At 52.1% G+C, this 10,872-nt stretch overlaps 1 protein-coding gene across 1 annotated transcript; it reads right to left on the reverse strand.

Annotated features, from left to right (window-relative positions):
- Positions 1-7,907: 7,907 nt before the first annotated feature.
- On the reverse strand, positions 7,908-10,668 carry LOC123283963 (ral guanine nucleotide dissociation stimulator-like). The gene is made up of 7 exons (XM_044766481.2): positions 10,599-10,668; positions 10,445-10,498; positions 9,952-10,026; positions 9,355-9,387; positions 8,868-8,989; positions 8,558-8,661; positions 7,908-8,233 (listed from the first exon to the last, which is right to left on the reverse strand). The coding sequence occupies exons 2-7, from the start codon at positions 10,484-10,486 to the stop codon at positions 8,076-8,078; spliced, it is 534 nt and encodes a 177-aa protein (XP_044622416.2). The 5' UTR covers positions 10,487-10,498; positions 10,599-10,668; the 3' UTR covers positions 7,908-8,075.
- Between the last annotated feature and the right edge of the window lie 204 nt (positions 10,669-10,872).

The raw sequence follows: 10,872 nt of genomic DNA on the forward strand, positions 1-10,872 counted from the left end.
TGATTATAATCACAGTGGATATTTGAGAACTGAGATATGAAAGTAGAGAGCAGAATCCTGATTTTATAAGAACAAATGCATGTTTACCTCTGCAGGGAAAGTTCATCCTCTATCGCACCAAACAGCATCCTCCCAGGGGATGAGACAGTGAAGCACGAGGCCTGTGCTCATTAAAGAACAAGGTTCCTGCCAGGAGGCCAGTAAGTTTGTTTTTCCATTGTTGCACCTCACAGTTAGACGCTTTGCGTGCCCTACGTGAGCAATTCATTTGATTTTTTTTGTTTCTTTTCCAGATTGGCGCCTGAACCAACATCTGTTGCCAATCTTTTTCTTCTTCTTCCCCTTCTTCTTCTCCCCAACCTCCCCTCCCCAGTTCATAGTTGTGTATCCTAGTTGTAGGACCTTCTGGTTGTGCCATGTGGGATGCCCTCTCAGCATGGCCTGATGAGCCGTGCCATGTCCCTGCCCAGGATCCCAACCCTGGGCTGCTGAAGCGGGGCACGGGAACTCCACCACGTGGCCGTGGGGCTGGCCCCCCAACTCATTGAATTTAACATGTGCTCTCTCTCTCTCTCTCTCTCTCTCTGGGTTGTCTTGTTTCAGTTTCGATGGGCTGGGGAGTAAGGTGAACATCCCTGAGGACTCCCCTTGCTGAGTGGACATGTGTGGTCCTGGTGAAAGCCCTCACCCAGTGGGGCTCCTAGAGATGTGACTCAGGGGCACTAATTCCCTTTTGGTGCCTGGCAAACTGGGACTCATCTTCCTCTGTCTGCTATTTGCTCTGTATTATGTCTGCTCCTTTGGAAGACAAAAATTTGTGTCCAAAGGGAAAGTTCCAGAAATGCTTCCAGGGATGATGATGGGACTTTGATTTCCAAGTGAGTATTTCTGGCATCTGATTCAATTCCGTTGTCATTAATCAAAAGCTGGCTCGTTCTGGATTGGTTCCATCCTTTCACAGCGATAGCACCATCTTCTACGGTCATTACCAAAAATGATCATTTCATTTGAAAGCTCTTCCCTTAGAAGCCACTGCTGTGTTAGTACTTTATCAAGTTAAAACACTTAATTTTACATGCCTGGGTTTCTGTTTTGGTTTTTTGGTTTTTGAAAGCAGCTGAGCATGTTTGAACTGAAAATGAAAAGTATTTATTATGGAAGTACCCATGCTACCTCATTAGGATAGAAGAGGACATATCATTTATTTGTTATAAGATGTGAAAATTCAGAAGTTTTCCCTTGATCGGTAAAATTGCCCCTCTCAAGAAAGTTTTTTTTCTTGATGTTCAGTAACTTGTTTTGGAGACCCACGGGGTCATGTCCAGTGAGATAGTTCTGTTGGAGTGAGGATAGTGCTGCTACAACCTGTCCTTCATGCCACCTGCGACATGCCCTACTCTGCACCACAGACCAAGGACGGTCCTTCTGAAGACAGGGCTATGTTTGCATTATGAGTTGAGAGATGCTGCAAAGACCTCCTATGGTTTCCCTTCTACCCTACACTACACAAATAGACACTTAGGCTTTTAAGTCTTGGCATTTCGTCTCGAGTGTCTGTCAAAACGTGAGTATCTAGGATAGAAAGCGGCTGTCATCCAGAATCTTACCAGGGTTTCCTGCTGGCCACTTTGGAGGACAGAGCAGAGTGACCCACTAGGGGAGGGGCGCATGACTGCCGGGCCTTGGGGAAGAGCTGACCGGAAGCTGACTCACCAAGGACCGTCCATGCTTGTCTTGGTTGGCAGTGACAGCAGCTGAACGCAACTTAAAGGATTTTAATTTGCATGCAGCTTTGCACAACAACTTTCCATCTTACTTCATCCTCCTTGCTTCCTGTGACATTTGGGGATAGGATAGTTTCAGGGATTCACTGAACATGTTTGCAATGTTCAAATAGTCTTGTATGATGTGTGCGCTTGTTAATTGAGGTATAATTGACATATACTTTATATTAGTTTCATTTGTACAATATAATGATTTGCATGTATCGTGAAATAATCACCACGATAAGTCTAACTAACGTCTGTCCCCAGACGTAGTCAATATTCATCTTCTGGATGAGGACATGTTGTGTTTTAAGGTGCAGAAGAATCGGTAATGATGTCATACTTTTCCGTATACAACTTGATGAATTTGAACATAAGTGTCCACCCATGAGACCATCACCACCATCGAGGCCATAAACATATCCATCATCTACCAAAGTTTTCTCCCACCCCCTTTACTATTATCATTATTTTGCTTTAAGAACACTTAACAGAATATATACTCTGTTAGAAATTTTAAGGACAAAACACAATACCGTGCGATTGCTACATTATACGCTAGGTTTAATTTTTAGAGGAACCTCCAGACTATTTTCCATCATTACGGTATTAGTTTACATTCCCATCAGCAGTTGCAAGGCTTCCCTTGCCTCCACAACCTCACCAACATTTGTCACCTCTACTTTTTTTGATAATAGCCGCCCTAACCGGTGTCAAGTGATATCTCCTTGTGGTTTTGATTTGCATTTCCCTAAAGATTAGTGATGCTGAGCACCTTTTCATGTGGCTGTTGGCCATTTGTGTGTCTTCTTTGGAAAAATGGCTATTCTACTCCTTTGCCCATTTGTTAACTGAGTGCCTTGGTGTTTTTGCTATTGACCCGAGAGATGAAAAAAGAAAAAAAATGTCCAGGCATTATGGATGCTTCCCAGTTGATGCAGATGATTTTGTCTTTATGGTGATGACAAAATATCGTGTTGTGTGCTTTTTCTTCAGCAGTTATCATAAGACTAGCAGTAGAATGGCAAAGCAGATAATCAGGATCTCCCGGGTTTCCAGTTTTACAACACAAATAAGACGAGTGGTAAGGAATTTTTGATTATTTCAAGGAAATTATTGAGATCACAGTCCGTGGAATGTAGGACTGACAGGTCCACGAGGAAATTAAAGTGAGGACATGGTGATCTGGCATCACTTCCGATCGGAAGGAACAGGTATCTTCTGTATGAATGTTTGAAGACATATTGGAAATCAGGAATTTGTGGTGGATGAATACATTTTCTGAAGGGTTTATTTCTTTATTTAGGAGGAAGATTACCCTGAGCTAACATCTGTGCCAGTCTTCCTCTCCTTTGTCCGTGGGATGCCTCCACAGCGTGGCCGATGAGTGGAGTAGGTCTGCACCTGGGATCTGAACCCGCAAACCTCAGGCCCCTGAAGCAGAACACACACAACTTTAACCACTCAGCCATGGGGCTGGACTCTACCTTATTTAGTTGTGAACATGATCGTTTGGGTTATGTAAATGTCAGGACCTGGGAGTGAGTCGCTAAGAGTGGGGTAGTTGATAATGTCACAATTGATTTAGAACCCAAAGAGGCTAAGAGCAACAACTGGCCAATGGGTTAACCAAAGGAATAGTCAGAAAACACAGAAAGGATGGGAATGGGGATCTATAGTAAGCTGGGGGATCACGTGTCCTCAGAGAGAGTGCCAGGACTTGCACAGAGGAGAATGGCAAGAGCAATAAAAGAGAATAAAATCACACTGAAACAAGGAGGGGGTGTTACGAGATGGGGGAGGAAAACTGATCTGGAGCAGTCCTGAGTTTTGACCTTGAGCTTTCTGTCCTTGACCCAAATCTGCTTGACGATGTCCTGGGACACAGGTCAGAAGAGCTCCAGAGGGAGAGAGGAAGGGTGGAAGTACAGGGAAACTGAGATAATTGTCCTAAGAAGCCATGCTTCATTTCTCATTTGGGTCCAGTTTCATGATTACTTTTACAGGATGAGAGGAAAAGAAGTGAGGATGGTCAAGTCTTCGCAGAGGAAGCTGCGTGATCGTGGGAATCAACCCAAACCAAAGCCCGGATTAAGAATTCCCATCTCTTTGAGGATGCGCAGTTACATATTCAGAAGGCCAGTTACTAGAATGCCATCCCACCCAGCAGTGAGGGGTCACTGGGAGAGCACGTGGCACCAGCCCCAACAGGTCTGCTGGCAGGAGAGAAGTGGCAAGCCCTTTGGAACTTGCCGTAGCCTTGCAAAATTGCACCTTGCAGCAGAGGTGAATTCCTGCGGGGTGCGCTCGCATGGGGTGCCCCGTCCGGTCCCATACACACCCCTGCCCTTCCTCAGATTTGGCAGAGATGATTCTGGGAACTGGTCTGGGCATCCCACAGCTCCACAGCCAACAATTGCTGGTGACTGTGGAAGATCTGAGCAAACAGGAGGGGACAGGGAAGAGGGCGGGAGAGAGCAATTGTGGACAGGCTCAGCAGCGAGGCAGAGAAAGTGAGCGCCCAAGAAGGATGTGCTGACAGCACCAGGAAAGAGAGGAGACGCTGGTGCCCCTGCGATGGAGCCCGGCACTTCACTGACGTCTCCTTGAAGGGTCCCACGTTTTCTTGCTTGAGCTCTTGCAACTTCAAGACATACCAATCCTTTTCTTTTATTAAACTCCTCTGTGGGACATAGGAAGCATAGACAGGGATTTCTTGTGGAGGAGAGACTGGATTTCAGCTGAGTAGAGCAAGGAGGGCTTTCCGTTTCACGGTGCTCTCGCATTTTCCTTTCCGAAGTATATTATTTATCTGCGCTTGAAAGTCACAGAGAGTTACCGATTCGCGGGATGATTCCGTTGTCGCCCTCACAGCGACACAGTAAAACCTACCTAGTCGGAATGGATCATTCCTTCTGTGTAATACTCCGGTAGATTCCAAAGATCATTTCAAAAGCGCTGGTATATCTCTGTTCTCAAATAAGAGGTCTGCTTCCAGGTCTCCATTTTTCTGCTCTTTATTGCATGTTAATTCAGAGTTGCAAGGAGGAAATACCACATTCGCCTCAATCTTTAGATCTCTATGTGCTGGAAATTGGATTCACAGAAATGGACAAGGCCTTTGAGGGATCGTGCTGTCAACAGAGACCTTTTCCGGCATCAGCAACGTGACAATAAACCGCTGCTTGTTAGGACTTGATTGTCTATTGGAGGGATGGAGCTTGCAGTATTATGGAAATCCTCTTTAGAATTGCTTACCTTCACGTGACAGATTTATCAGTTTCTGAGAGTGATGTGTTAAAAAATGACCTAGGGTGGCGCAGGGCTTAAACTGGCCCACTCCACTTTGGAGGCCCGGCATTGGCACGTTCGGGTCATGGTTGTGGACATTCACACCGCTTATCGGGCCATGCTGTGGCAGACATCCCACATGTTAAATAGAGGAAGATGGGCACACATCTTAGCCCAAGGCTAGTCTTCCTCAAGGGAAAAAAAAAAAACCGAGGAAGATTGGCAATGGATGTTAGCTCAGGGTGAATCTTAGCCCTTGGGCATCTTCAGCTGTGGTCATTTGCAAAATATGTAGACCATGCATGTACTGGGCAAGCCCAGGCAGGACAGCGCAACCGGCCTCCCGCCTGGATGCTTGGGGCTGCTTGTTGTGGAGCCTCTGCTGGAACCGTCTGGGTGGATTCAGTGCAGAGAATGATGACAACGGACTGCCTTGCTTCACCCTCAGAGTTTCCCCTGAGTTTTCTCCATCTTGACATGCAAAGCAGACACTGTCTGGAGCCCTCGTGTTCCTCTGGGACTCGGGCTTCCCTCTGCTCCTCAGCCTGGAGAGGAGGAAGCCCACGTGTGGACTTCAGGAGATTCCTGACCGCGTTTTGTGGGCTAGCACGTCCTGGGCTTGAAGTCCCCAGGGAATGAGCAGAATCCAATCCAGGTAGGACTGCCATGACCCGGACCCTTCAGGAAGGCAGGTTATGGTCCCCTAACCAGGCAGAGCACCATGACCAGCCGCGGGGTTTGTGGAGGGCGAAGGGAAGATGAAATGGGTCCTGGAAGAAGGTGCTTATAAATACCAGCTACCGAGAGGGAACCAGCTGCAAAAGCGTGCATTTGAGGAGTATGAGTATTATTTCTTGATTCTGTTTGGAATAAGTTAGAGTGCATGATATATTTGTGTGTGAGTGAACATATATATATAGCTCTCTCTCTAAAATTTATATCAAAGTAACATAAAGACTGATGAGATACAGGTGCTGCACATGTGGGCCTCTTTTTGTTGGCGATCAGTTCATTTTTGGCCATTGGAAGCCCAAAGAGGCAACGAGTTATTGTCCTCTGCCGTCTGGTAGGCTCATGACAAACAAAGCGCTGCAACCAAAGGGTCGGCTCTCAGGAGCCTCACGGCCCTGTGAGGGAAACCCCTTGGACACGGTGTCTTCCTCCTGGGCCTGGACTAGCCTTGGGACTTGGCACTTCTCTTTCTCTGTGGCGGGAAGGTACAGCCGGCTCCGGCTTCCATTTAGAAAGTCACCTTCCTGGATGGCTGTGCCATACCAAGAAGGGCCTGGGCTGCTGGGAACCAGCATTCCTCCTCAGCTGCTGGCCGTACTGAGGAGGCCTCCCTGGCAGGGTTCACGCTGCTGTGTGTCTGGGTGACACTTGCAGCCATCAGAAAGGAGGGGAGAACTCAGAAGGGCCAAGCACTTCCTGTGGTCCTAGTCTTACAGGGGCTTTCCCGGGGTGGGGCGGGGGGGGGGGGGGGGCGTTCAAAATGCCAGGTGGTAACCCTCTAGCTCCTGGTCACCGGGTGGGTTCTTGGAGTGAGCTCGGAGCAGTGTCTGCTCACCACCAGACTGGAACCATTTAAGTGTTTTAATTTTGTCAGGCTGTGTTTACCCGTCATCCGTTTGCTTGCGTTCCCTGCTGGACCCCTCAACCACCCTCCTCTCACGACTCATCTCTGAAAGCTTCCAACGGGAAAGATTCACACCCACACCATAAACAGAGCATAAGGCTGGGCAAGAGAACACAGCCCTCCGAGGGGCTGCATGGACCGAGGGGCTCAGGTCCTCCTGCCCCGTTAGGATGAGTCAGAAACAACATGCCTGAGTGTGTGAACAGGTCATTGCCTGAGACCACACACCTCAGAACCACAGGGGCCCAGATGTCACCCTGGGCAGCGAGGGAGAGTATAGGTCATTCTTTGGCCAGGATTAGGGTATCTAATGTTTGCAAGGCAGACTCCACCCGTGATCCGTCAGACCCTGCCAGGGAGGAGTGGCCACGAGGTACGGGACAGAGAGGCTGAGGCATTCGAGGGAATTTCTGCCCTTCCAAGAATTGTAGAAGGAAGTGCACGGAGGCAGGGAATCCTGGTGGACAAGGAGCAGTGATGCGTCGAGAAGGAAGCCCAGATGCAGCCTTCAAAGCGGCATCACAGATCTGTCCCCCTGGATACCAAACTTGCAGGGAAAGGAATTCAGAGCCGTGGACCGGGATCCCAGAGGATTCCATCCAGGTGAAGGGTGAACATGGAGCCCCCAGAGGGGCCGGGGGAGGGAGGGTCCTGCCTGCCCTTAGTCCATCTGCACATGACCTTCTCCGGCCTTGACCCTCCACATGCACGTTTTGAGCTTTTACATCGTTCTCTGCACTTAGAGCTGCTGCTGTCCAGAGCCTGATTAGAAAACGACAAGTTCCTAACATCTGGTGAAGAGGAACCTCCACAAGAGAAGCCGAAAACATGGCCTCTCCTCCAAAGGGGTGGAAAAGCAGCCACTGTCCTGGGGCAGGTCGTGGTGCTGGCCCGTGCCATTTGAAAGACACCCGCATTCCAGTGGTTGTTGCTCTGCCTGTGAAAGTACCTCCACCCTCTAAATGCCAGGAGTTCTGGGTGCTGTCTCTGCTCCTGGCCCACGTGAACCACACTGAAATGAACCCATCCTCTGAGTAAGGGGGGGCGCGGAGGTGTCCTTCAGTATCCAGGGAGGGGCCTGGCCCTTCTCCCTTCTCTCACATACAATAAGCCGAGACCCTGCAAGATTTCTTCATTCCAGGAGGAACGCGAGAGTCTGTGTCTCCTTGACACGAGCACAGGAGGGGAAAGAACCAGACCGTGACTCGCAGGCTGGAACAGAAACAGGATTTTAACATCAAATTCAAAACTAGCACTAACTATTAACACGAAAGAAATACGGCCCCTTCCCAAGTGGTAAACAGGCGCTGGGGTGGAGATGCCAGGCCTGTGGGGTGGGGTCGTCCCCTCCCTCTTGGGCTCCAGGGGTCCCAGGAAAAGGCTTAGAATGTTCTTCTCCCCATCAGCATGGGAGGAGCCGGCCTGGGGCCCCGCGTGTTTCCCAGCTGTGTCCCCGCCGCTGAAGAGCAGGCTGCACTCGAGCTGTTGGAAGGACCGGGATCTGCCACTGTTGCTGGGTTCTGCGTCGGGGGTCTGGTGACTGAAGAGAAGACACTGATGACTGGGGGGTCACACCAGTATCCCAGCCCAACACCTCAGCCCCACTGCATTCTGCTCCAAACCTTGTCCTGAGTGTTCAGTCAACACTACCCCATTGTCCCTGACATGGGAGCTGGCATTTCGCTTCACCCATTTCACAGAAGAGGAAGCTGAGTCCCACAAAGGTCAAGGGAATTGTCCCTCACAGGCCTGGGCAGCAGTGGAGCTGGGATCCCCGTGCCGGCTGTCCATCTCCCTAGGCCCGTGCTTAGCCCGAAGCTTTCCGGAGCCCCTGGCTTCAGTCCCTGCCTGTCTGGACACTCACCGAGCCCTGAGCTGAGAGATGCGCGGTTCTTCCTGGGCAGGAAAAACCGGCGCATCTTGCCGGCCCTCTCCTGTGGGGGCTCCAGGTGGCAGGACAGGCTGTAGCTAAAGGACAGAGTGGACTTTTCAGCTACCGGGAGCCACACCTCAGGTGACCCTCCCAGAGACGGCCAGCAGTTGGAGTCCCAGGGCCCCACGGGTGACCATGCGACAAGCCCCGGGACTGACCCGGAAGCCACGGGCACGGGCTCCCTGGAGCTGGCCATCAGAGAGAGTCCGCCTTGCCCTCACCAACTCCTGCCCCGCCTCACCTCTCATCCTCGCTGAGGGGCTCCATGGCCTCGAACCAGGCCCCAAATCGCTCCTCAGCCTCAATGTGGTAAAGATGGACTGCCTCCTGGAGCAGGAAGATCTGCTGGGTGACTTTGAATTCCTGGGAGAAAGGGCATGATGCAGACGGGGCCTGGGTGGGGGACCGTGCTGGGGACTCAGACAGGTGAGAAGAGGGTCAAGGAGCTGGTCTGGGGTCTTGGCCCACATGGGAACCCTCCTTCCCTCCAATTCCGTGCAGGACTTGCTCGTTCTCACACTTGGCTTGAAATAGCTCCTCCTGCAGGAAGGTGTCCTTGGTGCCAGCCCCTTCCCCCACGCACCAGTGGGACGGCTTTCCCAGCTCTGGGTGCCGAACTCTCCCAAGAAAAGCAAGGCCCAAGGCATCGGGCCAGAGAAGGTCTTCCCCGGAGGAGTCTCTGATTGCCACAGCCCCACCCTCCGCACGGGGAGGCCACAGCTGCTCACCTCACTCCTTTTCTCATAATTGATCTCATTTCCCTGGAAGGCAGAGAGCCAAAGTCCATGAGCAACAGCCCCCTTAGCCCATAGCTAGCCCCCGTCTCCACCCTTTCTCAGGTTGCACTACCAGCAGGGTCGACCAGGGAGCAGGCGCTACCAGAAACAGGAATGGGTCCCGGGCAAGACTCTGAGCTCCAGAGCAAGGAGGCCACGGGGCTATGGCTCAGGGACATTCTAAGACAGCCCTCTCTGACAGACAGACAGACTGAGGCCTCAGGCAGGAAGGGATGCTCAGCCACTCGTGTGCTTCCTGCCTTGGAGGGGCCTGGCTTCACTCCCTGCAGGGGCGGGGCCTGAGGGAGAGGCTGAGTCCAGCTCAGACACACCCTCCAGCAGCTCCGCAGTCAGGCAGCCTGGACTGGCGGCTCACCTGGATCCTATATTCACTCATCACTAAGATGGGCATGACACCCAGCTCCCGGGGTGGCTGTGAGGCCCTCACGAGAGGACTCTGCCAAGGGTTGTGAGCTCAGGCCTCAGTGCAAGTCTCTCCTCCCAAATCTCCGAATCCTGATCGCCAGCCCCACCTCCAGGCTCACTCACCTCCAGGTAATCCTCCATGTTGGTGTCCAGCAGCAGCAGGTAATTGAGGAATGTGCCAAGGAAGGGGATGAGCCCCTGTGCCAGCAGGGTGGAGATGGTGATGAGATCCCGCTCTCAGGAGCCGTCAAAGACCTCTCCTCCACTCCTCACCCCAGCCTCCTGCCCAGCCCAAGCTACCCACCTAGGCGGCCTCCCCCCAGTTTCCTCCTCTTCTCTCCTCCAGGAACCCCAAACTCCTGCAGGCACCTCCCAGCAGCCGGCTCTGGCAAAACCCAGGGTACGTGGTCCCCGCCCCTCCCTGTCCCAAATCCGTTGTGCGCCCATCCGTTCCAGGCCTCCTCCTGGTCACTTCCAATGCAGGCATTTCAGGTCTGTGGCACCAGGAGCAGGGCTGGAGGAGAAAGGCTCCCTCTCTGCTGGTAGAGACCTCCGGCTAGGAAGGGGAGTCCCCTCTCCTGCGACTCCTGGGCCCCTCCTCCACAGGCACCCTTACCTTCTGGGCACCTATGGGGCCCGTCTCCAGGCTGGTCAACATAGAGGTCGCCTCCTGCCAGGGTGTTGACAGGGCCAGTGAGCCGATGCTCCCCTCCAAGTGTCCTCCCAGACCCCTCCCAGATCGGGGACCCTGGACATGTGGCCCCAGTCACCTGGTGCCCCTGCGGCTCCCACCTCCAGGGTGCTCTGCTTCCAGAGCCATCCCAGCTCCAACACTCAGTCCTGTGTGACCTTGGGCCCGCCCAGGCCTCCCTGAACCTGTTACCTCGTCTGGAAGGTTTGACGAACTCTGTCTGCCTCCCACAGTCTCCTGAGGCCCAAGCGTCATCTGACCGTCATCACTGCTCTCCGCTCAAGCCTGCCTTTGGAGCCAGGTCCAAGCTCCCCACATTCCTCCCCACCCTTGAGCCTCGTCACCCACTGTGA

This window comes from Equus asinus, chromosome 12 (genome assembly GCF_041296235.1).
Source record: "Equus asinus isolate D_3611 breed Donkey chromosome 12, EquAss-T2T_v2, whole genome shotgun sequence".
Classification (NCBI taxonomy): Eukaryota; Metazoa; Chordata; class Mammalia; order Perissodactyla; family Equidae; genus Equus; species Equus asinus.

Coding starts and splice junctions, on each gene's coding strand:
- LOC123283963 (XM_044766481.2), bottom strand. CDS start 10,486: ATGTTGACCAGCCTGGAGACGGGCCCCATAGGTGCCCAGAAG. Junction 9,388..9,951: donor ACATGGAGGATTACCTGGAG/GTGAGTGAGCCT, acceptor TCTGCCTTCCAG/GGAAATGAGATCAATTATGA. Junction 8,234..8,557: donor ATCTCTCAGCTCAGGGCTCG/GTGAGTGTCCAG, acceptor TCTTCTCTTCAG/TCACCAGACCCCCGACGCAG.